Below are 17,812 nucleotides of genomic sequence, written 5' to 3'. Positions count from 1 at the left end.
AGGTCCTGTATGTATGTAGTATTTACTTGCATTGCTTACTTCTTAATGATGATAATTACAAAATATATTTGGAGAAGTATGTTAAATGTAATAAGTAATTAATAGTAATGAATGATTTTAAAATAAAGTTATAACTTTTATTTTAATTAGAGATTTTTAAAATTGTGATATAGTATTAAAGTATATTTAAATTATATTCTTTTAAAATATATACATTACTTTTCCTTTGTATTTTTTAATTTTATTTCTTATACTCCATATTTTGTTTCCCCCATAAATATGTACATTCTTTAAAGAACAAATATAAATGAAGTGAGATTTTATTTTTCTAATATCTATTTAATAAAAATGAAGATATATATCTATAGAAATTTTAAAACCTGCCATCTGTTTCCTGTAAAAAAGTATTATAAGTTTCCTGTTATCATGCCTTCAATGCCTGTAAGCTATTGGAAAAGAAAATGGTCTCAAGAAAGCTTAGTTACCAAGGCAGAGACCTCAGCCTGAACAGTCATCAGGCTGTTCATCAACACTCTTCCTCTGCTGACTGTCAGCTCTTTCATAGGATCCTCTCCTGCAGTTAAGAAGAGGCTTCTGTCTTTTGCCCTGATAGACTCTATTTACTTCAAAGTAGGCTTATGTAACACAGATAAGACTGCTTAAAAATGTGAGTCTGTTCACTATAACCTAAAATTTTCTGTTTATCCATTTGGTCTAGAAACTCCATTCAATTAGCAAGAATAAATAGCTTGTAATCCCTTAGAGTATCTTTTAGAGGTAAACTCCAGAGAAAGGGACTCTGTAGCCTATTTATTGTTACTTTCAAGGAAGGTAGCATTTTTTTTTTTTTTTTGTAGTTCTCTATTTTAATGTCAAGTTAAAAAAAAATCTGATAACCATTCAAACAAGCACCTCCAATAGTGGAAGGATGTAAGGCTGCATAGCCCGGAGCCTAGGGCAGGCAACCGGCACCCTGCAGGCTCAGCAGACCTAGGCTGGTGTCAGGACTACCTCACTAGCCCTGGGGGCAGACAGGGTTTGCCCTGAGCTTCCCAGAGCAAAATGCAGACCAGCCTGGTGGTCATAGGGAAGGAGGGAAGGTAGCATTTTTTTACAGACACAGAATTATTTAAATATTACTTTGACAAAACACATTGTTTACTGCTAACAGTGGAAAATTATTCTACTTTTTGAAAATGTGAATGACCATTCTTTAATCAATAATAAATTTGTGTATATTATTGATTTTACTTAAAGGAATATCTATCTTGCTATATGTGGTCTATTCTTGTGAGCTATGTTATCAGCATATAGAGATTGAGAAGCCAGCCTGGAGTAGTTAGTTCTAAGTCAGTCTAGATATTCAACAAGACCCTTTATCATAAAACTAGCTAGCTAGCTAACTAACTAACTAACTAACTAACTAACTAACAAACAGTGTTTCTTTTGGCTCACTGTTGAGGTTATAGTTGATCATGGCAGGAACGGCATGGTGGCAGGCTCATAACGCAGCAGGTCGTTTGTACACTGTCAGGAAGCACAAGCATGCATAAGCTCAGCAAGCTTTCCCATTTATGCAGTGTGAGATCCACGTCCATGGAATGGTGCACCTACATTTAGGGTAGTTCTTCCCATCTCAGTTAATCTGCATAGTCCTTCACAGATATGCCAGTGGCTTGCTTACACAGTGATTCTAGATCTGTGAAGTTGATAGTGTTAACATGACACTGACTGCTGACTGACTAAAAGACATTCCATGAAGACAGCACAGGCCTGAGGAGTGGTTATTTTAAAGCATTTGGGACTACAAGACTAGTTTTCATATGTTAACCACTACACATGTGCAGGGCTGGGTGAGTTTCATATTGAGATGGTTTAAGCACATTCTTAGTGTTTTCTTAAGCCAACTTATCATTTCTCCCTATTGTACACTTTGAAATTTTTAGAAAGATGTTCTAGGGTGATGTACCCAAAATCCTATGCCAGTTTAGTGACTTGTTATGAAATCCGGTCTTTCTGGTTCTGTGATTTTAGGGGTTTTTTTCTATGCTGTGTGTGTATGTACCTGTGATATGTGGTATGTGTTTGGGCATTTTTGCCTGCATGTATTTCTGTATTCCATTTGTATATCTAGTGTCCATGGAGGCTAGAAAATGGTGTCAGATCCCCTGGAACTGAGAATGCCTTGTGAGTGCTGGGAATTAAACCAGGTCTTCTGGAAGAGCCTCCAGCACTCTTAACTACTGAGTTATCATCTTTGCTATTGTTTGAAACAGGATGTCATATAGTTCAGGCTGGACTCAAACTTGCTCTGTAGGTGAGGATGGACCTTTAAACTACTCATTCTTAGCACTAAAGCCAAGTACTGAATGCTCTAGATGTTTTTCTGAGTCTTTAGGTCTCATGAAATCTCACTGGTTTTAAGACAATAGCTTTGAGAACTGTATGTAGAAAGATTCAAGGTGACTACAGAGTCTGTGCTCCAGTCCAGTTGTTTTGCTTTTTGGTTTTGTCAGTGTGGAGTTGGCTTTTGCTGTGAAGACAACTCAACCAAGGGCAGTCTGTGCCTGTCCTAAACAACAGTTTTCCAGACAATACAGTTGAAGCCTTGATGAGTCCAGCTCTTACAGAATTTACTTCGAGCTATGTGAATTAATTTGCTTACTGGGGAATTAGTAGCTTATCTGAGATGGAGGAGGACTAAAACTGGTAGACTTGGTAGAACCTTGTATAAAATAGGCCCTGGTCTACTCTCACATCTTTTCTCTATCTGATTGTTGGTCTTCCCCCTCCCTCCATCACTCCCCTCATTTAAAAAAAAATCATAAGGATAATGTGAATTATTTAAAAATTTTTATGTGCAGTGTATTTTTTCTGTTTGTGATATATAGCTTGTTATTTTAAATATATCAGGAAATGCCTTAGGGTGTGGGATTTTCTTGTGGGTGTGAGGAAGAAAGGACAATGAGTTCATTGCTTGCCTGGAGAGTTAACTAAAAGGCCAGATGCATCCTGCCTGGGTCCTACAGCATTTAACTACTCAAGCTGCATCAATCAGATTTGAGTCCCAGCTTTAAAGCTAATGATGGAAAACATTTTATTGTTAGCTATTTTACTCAGGCAAGTTATTTTCTCCTGTACCTGGGAATTATCTGTAAAATTGTGATATAGTGAGGGTTAAATAAAGAATATTTCTGTTAAAGTGGTTGGCATTCAGGATGATAGCTGCTGTTTTTTCTGTTCCTCAGTCCTAGTAAGGGCTACTTTAGTGTGGTCTGTGTTTTCATATTAGACTATTTTGGAATGCCAGGATATTATCTCTGTAATCAGTCCTTTGAAGGTTTCAAATATAGTTTTTTTCTAAATTTTAAATAAGCATTTAAAATAATAGAGAATCTATTTGGATGTAAAATTGGTTCTATCTATATATTTTGCTTATTAATGGATTACTTATAAAGGCATTCTGAAGGAAGTTTCCTTTTTAACACTCTTCCATGTGAACCAATCACCTCTATATGATTACTCTATGGATGTGAGAACTCAGCTAATGCTTTCTAAGGCCTTTCTGACATCTGTATTTGCACATGTTAGGTCCAGCATTCGTTTTGCTGTATTAGTCTCAGTTTATTATTTTCTTGATACAAGAAAAAAGCAGGTCATTATTCCTGATTTGCTGACACAACCAAAATTTTTTTAATGCAAAGTTCTTAAATTAGTATGGAAGAGAAAATAGACATTTAAATAAAACTTGTAAATATCCTTGTGATTCTGTATTCATTTTTCTTTACTGTTAACAGTTCTCATTTTGACTAGCCTTTATTTGGGGGGAGGGGGAGTTCTGAGACAAGGTTTCTCTGTATAGCCCTGGCTGTCCTGGAACTCACTTTGTAGACCAGGCTGGCCTCGAACTCAGAAATCGGCCCGCCTCTGCCTACCGAGTGTTGGGATTAAAGGCGTGCACCACCATGCCCTAATTTTTTTTTTTTTTAAAGTTTTATTTTTATTTGTGTGGTGTATGTGTGGAGGACAGGTGTGAGTTCCCATGGACGTCACTTAGATTTGAACTAATGTTTTTTAAAGATTATTTTTAAAACTCCCCCCCCCCTTTCTGTGTGTGTGTGTGTGTGTGTGTGTGTGTTATATGTTGAGGTCAGAGTACAACTTGTAACTTTTCCTTCCCCACGCACCAGAGCCCTGAAGATGAAGCTCCCACCACAGTCAGCTTTTCCAGCATATGATCCTTATCTAGGACTCAGAATCAAAGATATTTCTAATTTTTATTTTCTCATTTTAATTTTTATTTCTATTAATTTGTATTATTATAGCTGATTATATTAAATATTGATTTTAGTAAATTAGCACAGGAGAAAGTAGTTTGAAATTCTTTCAATTATAAATCTACAGAAATAATTAGAAATACTATCTTTCAATTGAAATTTATTTTTATTCTGGTAATTACTATTAGTATGGAAAGATGAATGTATAGAATTTTTCTCAAGTTTAGCATTAATTTTGTTTTCCACTTAAGTGCATAGGTTTCTCAAATGCTATTATTGTTAATCAACAGCCTCTTAGAACCTCCTACCAAAGTCTATATACTAATTTGTATTTATACCAATATTTTTCATTTAATAATATCACATATTTTACAAAATTGCTATGTAATACAAAGGAAGATAGATATTAGCTACATTTACTGATGTTAGTGTCTTAACTGTGAGCATTTGCTATTTCCTTGCTACCACAAGTCTTTCATCTTTAGGATTTATTTCTTTACATGAAATAATAATCTTGTAAGAAAGTTATGTCAAAATGTTTCCATTGTTATAATTCTTTGTTTTATTTTAGGTGATAGCCTTAAATTTTCTATTTTTCTTCCTTAAAATAGATGATCCATAATTATATGGAACACTTAGAAAGAACCAAACTTCATCAGCTCTCAGGGAGTGATCAACTGGAGGCTACAGCTCATTGTAGAATTAGGTAAGCTTTGTTATATACACTTTTGCCTAAGAAAATGTGGAATCAATAATCCATCTTTTTGTTTCTATTTTTCCTGTTTTTCCATCTGAGAACAATATTTAGTCTGCTTCCCCAAATTTTGTACAGGAAAGGAAAAGAATAGTATGCAAAAATAGAAATACCATTTAAAAAGTTAAATTATGAGTTTTATAAATTATAAGCAACATAGTGCAGGGTTTTATTTTCCTGATACTTGATGGAAATTCAGAGTAGGTTTGAAATTTTCCAGTTTGTGGGTATGCTGAAATTTTTCATTTCTCCCTTATAATTGGTCCTTTTTGTTGCACAGAGGCATGTTTAAAAGGATTAGCCAGCCATCTGTTTGATGTAGGAGTGTGAATAAATTATGTAGATCGCTAGGTATTGTAGCCAATGGGCTAAGCCAAGACTCTTAGTGGTGAGGAACGTAGTTAATAGGCTGGCTCTCCTGTGGGTTGCTGCATAAATGCTAGGAGCTGCAGCTCTATGGTTATGAGGAGGGGGGAGCGGAATGACGTCATCGCTTGGGAGCCGCTGCAGGATGGAGTGGAAAGCTGCTGCTGCTGGCATTGTTTTTGTGGCAGCAGCTGAATGACAGATCCTCACTACAAAGATACCCTTTTGGCCCCTGTGTAGGCCTCCTGGTTCGGACATTTCACCATGCCAGCACAGCGCCATGAATCCTGGATGCATGCTGCTGTTTGTGTTTGGCTTTGTTGGCGGGGCGGTGGTCATTAATTCTGCGATCTTAGTATCTCTCTCTGTTTTGCTGCTTGTGCACTTTTCTATTTCTACCGGGGTGCCAGCGCTGACGCAGAACCTACCGAGGATACTCAGGTACTCTGTCCACTCTCTCTTGGAAGCTCCTGCTTCGCTGGGTTTTTTTTTTATAATTCTTAGGACCATGAGTCTGCTTTGTAACCATTTCTGCTGCAGATTCAAACAATGGAAAACGGCCTCGAGCTAGAATGTCTATTATTTTGTAGGTTCCTAAATGTTTTGTGTTTGGAAATCACAGACAAAAAAAAAAAAAAAAGGATTCTCTGTTGTACTTGTACATAAATATAAGGTCAGCGTGGTCAGAATGCTGAAGAATAAGGAAGCACAAGAGCCCAGTACCAGGTCCAAGTCTGTATATAGCTCTGGATTTAGTATTGAGGGACAAATGGCTTTTATGCTTTGTATTGCAAATGGTTGGCCACGGAATGTAGGTTTATTATTATTATTATTATTTTTTTTTTTTAGTTATCCTTTGCCTAATGTAAGGTTTGATATCAGTTTTATAGTTTTGAATAACAGCTATGGAAACTGATATTTTCCTGCTACTATAAAACATATTTTAAACTAAAAAAAAAAATCTTAAAATCTTAAGACAAGACTAGAATGCCTTCCCCTCCGTTATTTGCACATCAAAGTTGTGAAAGCTTCACAAAGCCTATTCACTATTGTTTGGTCAGATGTCGCCCTTTCTTTTCTTTGTACTCCTGGGTGACAAATCCCCATTCCTGCTTGTGGGGGTGGTCACCAGGCTGCGTGCTTTGCTGCTGTTCTCTGCGTGCAGCCTGTGTGAACCACTTTCCACATGTCCAATGCCGAGGGATTTGCTTTCTTGTTTTCTAACTCATAAACTCAAAGAATCTGATCGGCTCAGATTTCTCTTTTGTACATGGCTTGAAATTAAGATTCATAGACTATAACTAATTAGTACCTAGGTGATTATAAAAAATGTTTTAATGGTAATTCTGATTTAGGCAAGAAGAATGGAAGTAGCTCCTTTCTTTCATGTGATTCTTTTTATTCATAGGCCAGCTCATGTTTAATTTTTAACACTCAGAAATTAGTTTTCTCATATGGTCTAAAACTAGATACTTGATCATTTATTTTCTTTCCTAATTATATTTGTTTTTCAAACAAGTCATGTAGCCTAAACTAACCTTGAACCCAACAGGAAGTCTCCTTCTCAGTGCTGGGATTACATACAGTTCTCTGCTGGGTTCTTTCCTGATGTATAAAATTGGGAAACAGTCTGACTATTTTGTATAGGTTAGTACATGAAATAGTTGTATACAAATCTATGTATATTTAGGATATAAGGAAACTAAAGCTTGTAGGCTTAAAAATATGTATAATATTAATATGGCTAATATTAAGGGCTGGCGTAGGCTATGCTGGAGAAGTATTGCCGTACAGTAACTAAGACTTCGGAGTTACCTTGTCCCATAGATGCAGCCTTTGGTAAGTTGTTGAATCTCTTAGGTTTCTTCTCTTAAGGTATTTACCTCAGTGACTGATTTTAAGAAATCAAGCGAGCTATTATTTTGCACTTCATTACAGTTGCAAAATATATGATCCATTATATAAGTAAGTCATTTGTGTACCTCACATTTTTAGTAGAAGTGACTTTTAATCTTAGTCCTGCTGGTTACTAATATATAAAGTCTTAGAACATCATTTTCCCTATTGTAAAATCTGGAAAAGCAGTCCTGTTTCCTGGTTGGTTAGACCAGATAAAGTACATCAGTTTATCTGGCTCAGTACTTTCAGGTATAGCCAAAAGGCTATTTGAAATACATATTTTCAAAAATCATTAATACACATAAGCTGGTATTTAAATAACCAACTAAAAATCAATATATACAACTAAAGCTACTAGCTAGAGACTATAACAACGATTCCGACACTTGTCAGCTTTGCTTCTGTTAGGAAGTCAGTGGCTGGACAGTGAAAGCAGGTGCTTCAGTTTAGGGATTGAAATCTGCCACTTGGTATTTTTCTACAGGTTCTCCTTTTTTTTTTTTTTTTTTTTTTTTGGTTAACTTTTTTGTGATTTTTATTGAAGCATATAATACAAACAGTACCAAACATGCATGACAACAAAGCTCAAGACTAGTGTTTGCCTTTCACGAGCTTTGTTTTGAGAGTAGAATATTGTCAGACTTATGTAACTGCATCTCTTGCCCCCATCAGCTATCTAATTGGTCAGTCCGCAGAGGAAGAAGCACATGGTGATGCTAATTTTCTAGATCTGGAGCAGAGAAACTCCAAGCATATTTGACCCCCTCCTAGACATCTGTTTTTCTCAAAAAAGTGATAAAAGCAAAATAGAGAGTTGGGAATGTGCCTTGCTTGCATTTTGGAGTATAGATGGAATAGGAAAGGAAGCTTGGGTTTAAAGAAGACTGCGCACTCCAGCTATGTAAAGCACGCTCTGTCTTCCATATGTGTGGAAAGGAGTTTATGTGGGAAGATGGTTCCAGTGATGGGCTTGCATCTCAGGAAATCTGTGCTATCTTCCTAGCTTTATATTAGATAGACTCTGATTAAATTCCTACTTGCTTCTCCCTTAAGGCATGATAAAAGAAAGTCAAATAGTAGTTTGGGAATTTCTGTTCCCAAAGTAAGTTTTCCAGAATTGGGAATAGACAGCAGGCTAGCAACTGTTCATTCTGTTAACTAAAGAAAACCAAAACACTTGCTATCACTTAATGAGAAACAAAGAGGATTGCGGTTTAAGAACAAAGCAGCAGAAATGATGTAGTTTAAAGTAAAAGCTAATAACTCTCAAGAAGAAACAAGTTCTATTGCCTGGAAATAGAAACGTGTACTATGTAGTATACTCTATTAGGAAAAAAATGAAACTTTTTGTCACTGACTTGTGAAATAGCTGACTAGTGTTTACTTGCTTCAGATTTAGATTTATTTATTACTTATTGGAGTATGAATGTGGAGGTCAGAAGACAGCCTGTAGGAGCTGGTTCTCTCCTTCTGCCATGCGGGCCCTAGAGACTGAGGCAGGTGTCAGGCTTGGCGGCAGTTGCCTTTATCCACTGAGTCATCCCTCCAGCCTTCTTTGTAATGTTTTGGAGACAGGCTCTAATGTAAACAGGCTGGGCTCTATTGTGCTTTGTCGCACAAGGATGACCTTGAACTCCTCCTCCTGTCTCTATCTCCTACATGCTAGGACTCCATCACTCCCAATAAAGAAATACTTGGAAAAGAGCTGCTCTTTTTTCCTAACAGAAGTTTTCTCATCTGCACTCTACCTAAAAGAACTACTGTAGTATGATTTGTAGAAAACCAGAACTTTCATAAAAATGTTTTGGATTTTTACTATTGAATAGTATCCCTGTTTCAAAGAGTATATTCATTTTCCTCTAGGCAGAAAAGGCCTACTGTAAAAACACTGTAGCTTGAGGAAGTGGGAAAACTAGGAACAGGGACTGGGGAGGCCTTTGCCTGTTCCCTATGACCACTAACCTACATGGTTAAAACTCAGCAGCTCTTCTCCATGTTTATCCCACTAGACCACCATCAAGTTCCTGGCAGAGGCAGCTGTGGTAATGCATGCCCGTAGTCTCAACATACAGCAGGCTAAGGCAGAGGATCTCCAGTTCAGGGTCAGGCTAGGCTAAGTTCTGAGACCTCACCTATGAACAACTCCAAACTTGGCATGTGAAAACAGTGTCTAAATAGTTTTTCCACACTTTTCTTAACTTCTGGAGCCAATGTAAACCTTTTAGACTGTTTTTTTCTCTTTGGTATATACTTATTTAGGTGTGCATATAGGATTATGTAGGAGATCTGAGTGCAGATTGAGAATAAGCTTTCTACAACCAGGGTAGACCCTGACCTTGTTATCCCCTTGCCTCATCTTCCAAAGAGCTGGGATTTTTCTATCCACAGCCCAGGCTTACAATCACGACAAATAAAAAAACTAATGAGAATGTTTCATTTTTTTCTCCCCTCTTCAAATAGAAAAGAACGTCCTATATCACTAGGGATTTTCCCTTTACCTGCTGGAGATGGATTGCTTACACCTGACACTCAGAAAGGAGGCGAGACTCCAGGATCAGAGCAATGGAAATTTCAAGAATTAAGTCAACCACGTTCTCATACCAGCCTGAAGGTAAGCTTTATTTTAACAGTACATTTTATAAGCATTCTTATTCAAATAGAAGTCCCAGAAAACCAAAGGATAACCTAATAGTTTAGGGCTGCCCAGATAGTTTACTGGGTGAAAGTGCTTATCACCAACTCTGACAGTCCCCATCCTCAGGACCTACATGATAGAAGAGAGAACCAACTCCCGATTATTCTCTGACCTCTACAGAACCATGGTGACTGTAGTTCACACCTTGTTCAACCGCACACAAATAAGTAAATAAATCTAAATTTAAAAAAATAGTTATATATTTTTTAGTTTGAAAAGTATCTTAAAAACAAATCGAGATGAGCTTTTCCCAGGGTATGTTCTTGCTAGTTAATTTGAAGTTACATAGGAAAACAAAACCAAATACTGTTACATCTTTACTTTAGTTAAAGTTATTGGTGCTGTGATGAAACACCAGCTTGGAAGGAAAGGTTTATTTGCCTTATGCATCATTGTTCATAATTGAAGGAAGTCAGGGCAGGAACCTGGAGGTAGGAGCTGATGCAGAGGCCATGGTGGGATGCTGCTTACAGGCTTGCTTCATATGGCTTGTTCAACCTGCTTTCTTATAGAACCCAGGACCACCAGCCCAGGGGTAGCACCACCCTCCAGGGTCTGGGCCCTCCCCCATCCATATTCCTAGAACCACTGTAGGTTCTAGGAATAGAATTTAGGTAGTCAGGCTTGTGTTGAAAGGACTTCTGCCTATTGAGCCATCTTGCCAGTCCTCAGCTCTGGGCCATGAGCATGATAAGCAAGCACTCTGTTACTGAGATATATCTAATCCATCTAATTAAGAAAATGCCCTACAGGATTGCCTACAGCCCAATCTTAATGGAAGCATTTTCTCAATTTAGTCTCCCTCCTTTCTGATGACTCTAACTTTGTCAAGTTGTTATAAAACTAGCCAATATAATCTTGCTTAGTAGTCTAATGACAAGAATTTCTTTTATATTTATTGTACCTAATATGAATCTAGAATTTAGGGTCTAGTGATGTGAGGAACTAATTGGGATTTTGTTTTGTTTGTGTTTGGTTTTTTGTTTGTTTGTTTGTTTGTTTGTTTTTATGGTTACTGGGGATCAACTTAGGGTCTTGTGACTACTTTTGGAACCCTATATTCAGAAATTCTAACTATTTATTTTTAGTATGACTGTTGCTGGTGGTGTTTCCTGACTTGCACATTTGTGGAAGTCAGGAAACAACTTTTGGGGGGTGTTCTTCCACTGTAGGTTCTAGGAATAGAATTTAGGTAGTCAGGCTTGTGTTGAAAGGACTTCTGCCTATTGAGCCATCTTACCAGTCCTCAGCTCTGGGCCATGAGCATGATAAGCAAGCACTCTGTTACTGAGATATATTCCTTTTAAGTTTGAAAATAGTGTGTACCTGCTTGTTGTCTATATATGTACCACCTGGGTGCAGTGCCTGAGGAGGCTAGAAGAGGGCACTGAATTCTCTGTAGGGCTTCACTTCACTATATTTCTTATTAATTTGACTCAAGGTCTCACTATGAAGCCCAGATTGGCCTTGAACTCAAGGTAGTTCTCCTGCCTCAGCCTTTCAAGTGTTAGGATTGCAGGTATACTCAGCATGCTCAATTATAATTCCACTTGAAAGACACAGTGCATTTTTCCTTCCTTAAAACTGCTTTATGAGATATATAAAATGTATTCTGTTTAGCCCAAAAGACCTGATGTTAATTCTCTAAAGAATATATTTTGATCTAGAAAAATTTAGTAAATAATTGACAAATGTAATTAATAAGGTATTCTAAGAAGAGATACATTAATAATCCTTAAAAATGTTTTAAAGTTAGGCATGGTTTCATGCAACTGTTATTTCTATTAAGAAGGCTGAATCAGGAGGTTTGCAATCAGTATAGCATAGGCTGCATATTGAGTATCATAACAACCAGTGGTACAGCTTAAGATCCTATCTCAACACCAGAGAGACAAAGGGGAGAGGAAGAGAGAGCTGTCACCTGAACTCAGCCTGGGCAACATAGACCTTATCTGAAGAAACAATCACATACAAATGTAAAGTTATGTTCTATATAGTATAAAATAGAATATTTATTAAGGGACTATTGATTATTAAAATGAAAGCCAGCCAGTCTCAGGGAGTACACTCTTAATCCAATCCCAGCATTCTGTAGTAGAAGAGACAGGCAGATCTCTTTGAGTCCAAGATAAGCCTGGCCTACATAGTATGTTTCAGGACAGGAAGAGCCATATACTGAGACCCTGTCTCCAGAAAAAAAAAAAAAAAAAAAGCCCTAGTATATTGTAAAATCTACTGCATCATTAAACAAACAGGTTGACTGTTTATTTTTATATAAATAAATTCTTTCTCCTCTTTCTTGGTGAAACATGGTCTCAGATATCCCAGGCTAACTTCCAATTTACTATGTAGTCAAGGATGACCTTGAACTTCTCATGTGAGTCCACCTCCTGAGTGCTAGGGTTATAGTGGGCATGTGTGAATACACCTGGTAATATGGTTCTGGGAATTGACAAAGCCCTTACTAATACTAGGTAAGCACTCTGCCAACTGAGCTATATTCTTAACTCCTTATATCTTTTCTTGCCTTTTTATCCCCTATAATATTTGTCACTATCTAAATACCTGTTATAGGAACTCAGTACTTGTTTTGTTGTTGTTGAGAGAGGTCATACTATGTATCCCAGTTTGGAGTTACACTTGTAATCCTCCTGCCTCAACCTCCTAAGTGCTAGGATTATAGACATGTACCACCATACTCAGCTAGAACATTTGTTCTAAGTTTGCCTGTCCCACTTCCTGTATAATTTCTCAGAAGCTACTTGTGCTCAAAATATGTCAGTGGTGATGTCACTATGAAGTATTTGTTCTTTATCCTGTATCCACACTGACTTTTTTTAAGTGTACTTGTATGTTTAATAGCTCTTCCAAAATACCTCTCTTAGTGGCTCACTTCCTGTGTTTAAGTTAGGAAGGATACTTATAACGTATCAAAAATGTATACCATATGGCAGCCATGCTTTAATTACTATCCAGACTGAACAGTACGGAAAGATTATCATAGTTCTTTTATTTAATCCAGTAATAAGCTATGACAAAACTTTACTGGCAAGTTATAAACTAATTAAGAAATGATTAATAATGATGGGTTTTGTCTACTCTGGAAATTCAAAGATAACATTACTCCCCAAAGAGTTTATAAAGCAAAATCCAGTCTGTTTCTTGATGTGTGGAAAGTCTCAGCAGGTACAGTTTTAAGGAACACCTAAGTCCTTGCAATCAACCAGGTGCCTCTCTAACTTGGTCAAGAGCTGGGAGTCAGGGCTTGATTTCCCACAAGGACCATGTCCTGGGCATGTCACATAGCCTCTCATCTTGGGTTTTCATCTGGGACAGGAATTGAAATAAGCTGGAGTGTGTGTCTGTGTACTTGTGTGCTGTGTGCATGTGTGCACATGTTTATGCACTGGATGTTACTGGTACACACCACTCACTGTTCCCAACTTTGACATGGCTGCTACAACTCTCATTTTTCCTGAGAACTTTAATAAAGACCTAGCTATGTTTAGGGCATGGTTTGACTTCATTATGAAAAGAAATATCAAAGGTAACGATTTTAAGTGACTTTAATTTTCCTAGCACAACTTTTTTTGAAGTAAGATTAATATGAGAACATTCCATGAGAAAAATTGCATGATGAGTTTTAAACAGTGTAACAGGAGGAAATAGAAAGCTTTGATGCAAGAATGCTACAAAGGAGATTTGCTGATGATGGTAAAGTTATCGTCTTTTGATTTGTTGAAAATTTCCTGGTGTGAGATCTGTTAGTGATGTTACAAGAATTGCAAGGGTTTCTGAGAGTGATGTACCTAAAAACTGTTCAAGCCTTTTCTTTACATATTTCCTAATGCATTTTTTCAGAGATAGACAAGTAAATAAGCAATAGGATTTCAAGTATTATTATGTACTATTAAGAATACAAAATAAAACTGGGGTATGGTGGTTTTTGCCTTTGATCCTAGCACTCAGGAGGCAGAGGCATGTGGGTCTCTGTGAGTTCAAGGCCAGGCTGATTGTAGAGGGTTTGACTCCAGCCAGAGCTATATAGTAAAAACCTTGCCTTTAAAAAAAAAAAAAAAGCAGCCAATATTGTGGTGCATGCCTTTTGATCCCAGGACTCAGGAGGCAGAAGCAGGTAGATCAATGTGAGTATGAGGCTACCTGGTCTACATGGAATTTGAGGACTACCACAGAGAAGTCTGTCTGAAAAACAAAACAAAACAAATAAAAGCAAAGTGAGGGTTAGGAAGATAGACTATCAGGTAAAGGCACCTTCCACCAAGCATGACAGTGGGAGAAACCTGAGACCCATGTTGTGCAGGAGAGAATAGACTCTTCCTGCAAGTTGTCTTCCGACTGCTACATGCCTGCATTTGCCAGACATACACACACACAGAGAAATTTAATAGAAAAAAAAAGCAAAGTAAGAAACTTTTGAACATGGTCCATACAAGATATATACACACATAAAGATGTTACTGTGAAATCTTCAATATTATTAATATGTGATAATCATGATAAATAATAGACAGAAAGCAAGGTAAGCCAGAGAATAATTTGTAGGGAAAGATGCTATTTTGGGATAACTGTGAGAATGGCAAGTGGAACTATTTTACAGGAATAGTTTTGTGATGAAGACACAGTAGCAACACCTAGGCTCTGTACTGGGCCACACTTGGGGATACATGAGGAGCAGTTTCTCTTCAGCCTGTACCTCTCATCCCTTCCTAAGAGCACCGAAGTGACATACCTTTGGTTGAGCTGGCCCGAACATCCTTCTTTGCAAACCGGGTGGCAAGGTCTGAGTCCTCACCTTGCCTTTTTTCATCATTTCCCAAGCTGAGTGCAGGCAGGATGGCCTCACCTCCCGCTTGCTCTTTCTTCTCTGGTGGTTTTACTTCTTAGTCCTCTAAATCCTGATTGCCAATACTTAAGCTGCTGCACTTCTCCTAGTCTAGTTGGTTCAAGTTCCATGTCTGCACATGTTGTCTGCACATTGCTGTTCACAAGTTTATCTCCAGCCATGACTCCTTTCTTAAACTCTAAGTTTCTGCAACCAGTTGCATTTCTTCCAGATTTCCCTGCATTGGAGTTTTGCCCTGCTTTAGTTACACACACAAGCACAGCCTTTCTAGACCCATCCCAGGCACTACAGTTATATGAAACCGTACTCTTGACTCTTCCCTTATCCCCTGCCCCTTTTCTTTCTTATCTTCAGCCTGGGTCTTGCCCAGGCTAACCTTGAGTTCAGCCCTTCTGCTTCAGTATCCCTCCACACCTCAAATCAAAATTTAGACACCAGTTCAAGAAGGGAAATTAAAATTTATATTTTTCATTAACTGAAATCTCTTACTGTAGAAGTTCAAATGAATTGCTAAAAATAAACCAAATGGGTAAAGCTGACCTACCTTCCTTCCCTTCTCTCCTTCCTTCCTTCCTTCCTTCCTTCCTTCCTTCCTTCCTTCCTTCCTTCCTTCCTTCCATGTGCCAAGTATGAGAATGAATGAGAATGTTCAAGTTCAAGTGAGAACCCTCCTACCCCGAATAGTTCTGGGGCTTGAACCAGGCTCTCGTTTATGTTAAGCAAATTCTTTACCACTGACCTATATCTCAAACCAATAACTAAGTAAATAAATGAATGAATGAATGAATGAGCCGGGCAGTGGTGGCGCATGCCTTTATTTAGTCCCAGCATTTGGGAGGCAGAGGTAGGTGGATTTCTGAGTTCGAGGCTAGCCTGGTCTACAAAGTGAGTTCCAGTACAGCCAGGGCTACACAGAGAAACCCTGTCTTGGAAAAAAAAAATTCAAACCCAAGGTCAGCCTTTTCATCTAACTGAATGATATTAAGACCAAGTAAAGGAGGAATGTGTATACAAAAGGCAGCCCCTAGATGATAACCATAGTCTCAGCACTATAGTGGAGCACTGTTTTCTCTTGCCTTCCTTTCTCTGCACAGGTCAGTCACTAGTGACGGCAGAGCAGGCCGACTTAGACTTCTGAGTGGTGATAGTCTAGTACAGTGCTGGAGCTGCAGCAGCATAAGGGCTGCCTGACTTGCATGTCAATTCCTAAAACAATAATAAATGCTTACCCAAGTAGAGATAGCAGATGTGGGGGTCTGAGCCAGTGAGGAGAACATGAAGGGCCAATTTGGAAATGTATAGGTGTAGATGCAAGGAGTTTGAGTTGCAGAGCTAATAATAGGAGTACATGCGGCTTATAGAAGGTTACTAGCTTGTTCAAGAAAGGTAGCATGGTGGCAGGAGTAGAAAAAAGGATGGAGGTGGGGTTGGCAGGGAGGAGGGAAAGCAAACCCCAAAGACTAGTTCTATTGCATGCTTAGAAAACTAAAGTAGAATTGACAGGCAGAAGAGAAAAATGGATACACTGGAGTCCTAGCAAACGGGCAGGGGAAGGGAATTACATTCTCAACTGCAATTCCAATCTTCCTTGAATGGGACACCTTAGTTTTCCTAGGTTTTGCTGTTATAAGCAACGCTGTAGTGAGTAACCAGCCAAGGTCTAAAAATGAGCATGAAAAGCCTGTGACTTGGATAATACATTCGTTTATAACTGTCCCTATGTGTATGCATATGTTCCCCAAAAGTATTTTGGATAATAATTGAATAGTATTCTGGGATGTTGATTGTTAGCAGGATATGACTTTTAGAACTGAGAAAAACAATTTTAAGTAATTAAAAGGACAGGGTTGTACTTACTTAGTAATTTTTTGAAGAGTTCTTTATAAAATTATAATATGAATACTATAGCAGCACTGCAAGAAGCTCACATTGGCAGGTTCTGGTATGTAAAGGCAGTGGTGAGTGTGTGCTGTATTCTCCAGGGGATGTGCTTAGCATACAGAGCAGGAAACTAGACAGAGCCAGCATTCTTGCTGAGAGTTTTCCATCCTCTTCTGTGTGTGGTAAAGTTCAGGAATTGTTCCTGTTTCCTGGGTCTTTATAAGCAGTCAATCTCAATAGTTGAGTCTCTGCATCATATTTTTGCTGTCTGTTCCTCCTAGGAAATAAAATATTAAGTTCTAAAATAGCGAAGTGTTTTGAAACTTTGAACTAATTTTATTCTATAGCAGAAATTAAAAATGAAAATGGAATTTTAACAGAAAGTGGATTGTATATTGTGACTGTATTATTCTTCGTGCTTGTGAGAGAACATATGAAATTTGTTCTGTTTGCAGATTTTTGTCTGTACATTTCCCCCACACAACTTAGCCTCATTTGATAGATTCAGAAAAAAGAAAAAAACCATAGTCTGGGATGGTGTGAAATCATAAAAGGATAGGTTTGGTCTTGTCACTCATTGTAAACTTTTGGGGAAAAGAAGATAGAACTATTTCTTTGTGGAAATTTATTTCCTTTTGTTTTGGAGACAGGTCTTACTCTAGTCCAGGCTAGTCTAGAACTCACTCTATATCCAAGACTGACCTTGAACTTACAGCAGTCCTCCCATCTATCAACATGAGACACCAGGCCTGGCTTTGTTGAACATTCATTGTGTTGTATGTTGCTAAGATGCTTACATATGGTGAGAATTAAAAGTAATAAAAACCCAAATAACAAACACCATTTGAAAATGGTGGTGTTTAAAGCATATCTATATAGATATCTTCTTTTTAAGTTATTTACACATAGGTGTTTATTAAATACTCTCTGATATTTAATTCAGAATAAGGAAAAAGTAAGGACCTTGCCTTAGCCTCCTAAGTAGATAGAATTACAAGCTGTGCCATCAAGCCAAGACAGACCTTAAGCTTTTACTGGTGCATATTGATAGCTCTGTGTGTGTGTGTGTGTGTATG

General features: G+C 37.8%; 1 protein-coding gene across 7 annotated transcripts in view; it reads left to right on the top strand.

The window, feature by feature from the left end:
- Positions 1 to 17,812, top strand: part of Spag9 (sperm associated antigen 9) — a 132,511-nt gene that overhangs the window by 49,088 nt on the left and 65,611 nt on the right. For 4 of the 7 annotated variants that reach the window (XM_021175541.3, XM_021175540.3, XM_029483615.2 and 1 more), the window contains exons 4-5: positions 4,889 to 4,983; positions 9,757 to 9,907. In XM_021175541.3, the coding sequence (XP_021031200.1) occupies positions 4,889 to 4,983; positions 9,757 to 9,907 (246 nt within the window). Of the gene's footprint in view, positions 1 to 4,888; positions 4,984 to 5,401; positions 5,839 to 9,756; positions 9,908 to 17,812 lie in introns of those variants that run through there. The other 3 variants (XM_085829665.1, XM_021175543.3, XM_029483621.2) reach the window with 3 other exon arrangements.

The sequence above is a fragment of the Mus caroli genome, unplaced genomic scaffold, assembly GCF_978045245.1.
Source record: "Mus caroli unplaced genomic scaffold, Mus_caroli_1 scaffold_13, whole genome shotgun sequence".
Lineage (NCBI taxonomy): Eukaryota > Metazoa > Chordata > Mammalia > Rodentia > Muridae > Mus > Mus caroli.
This window is presented reverse-complemented; position numbering and strand designations above follow the sequence as displayed.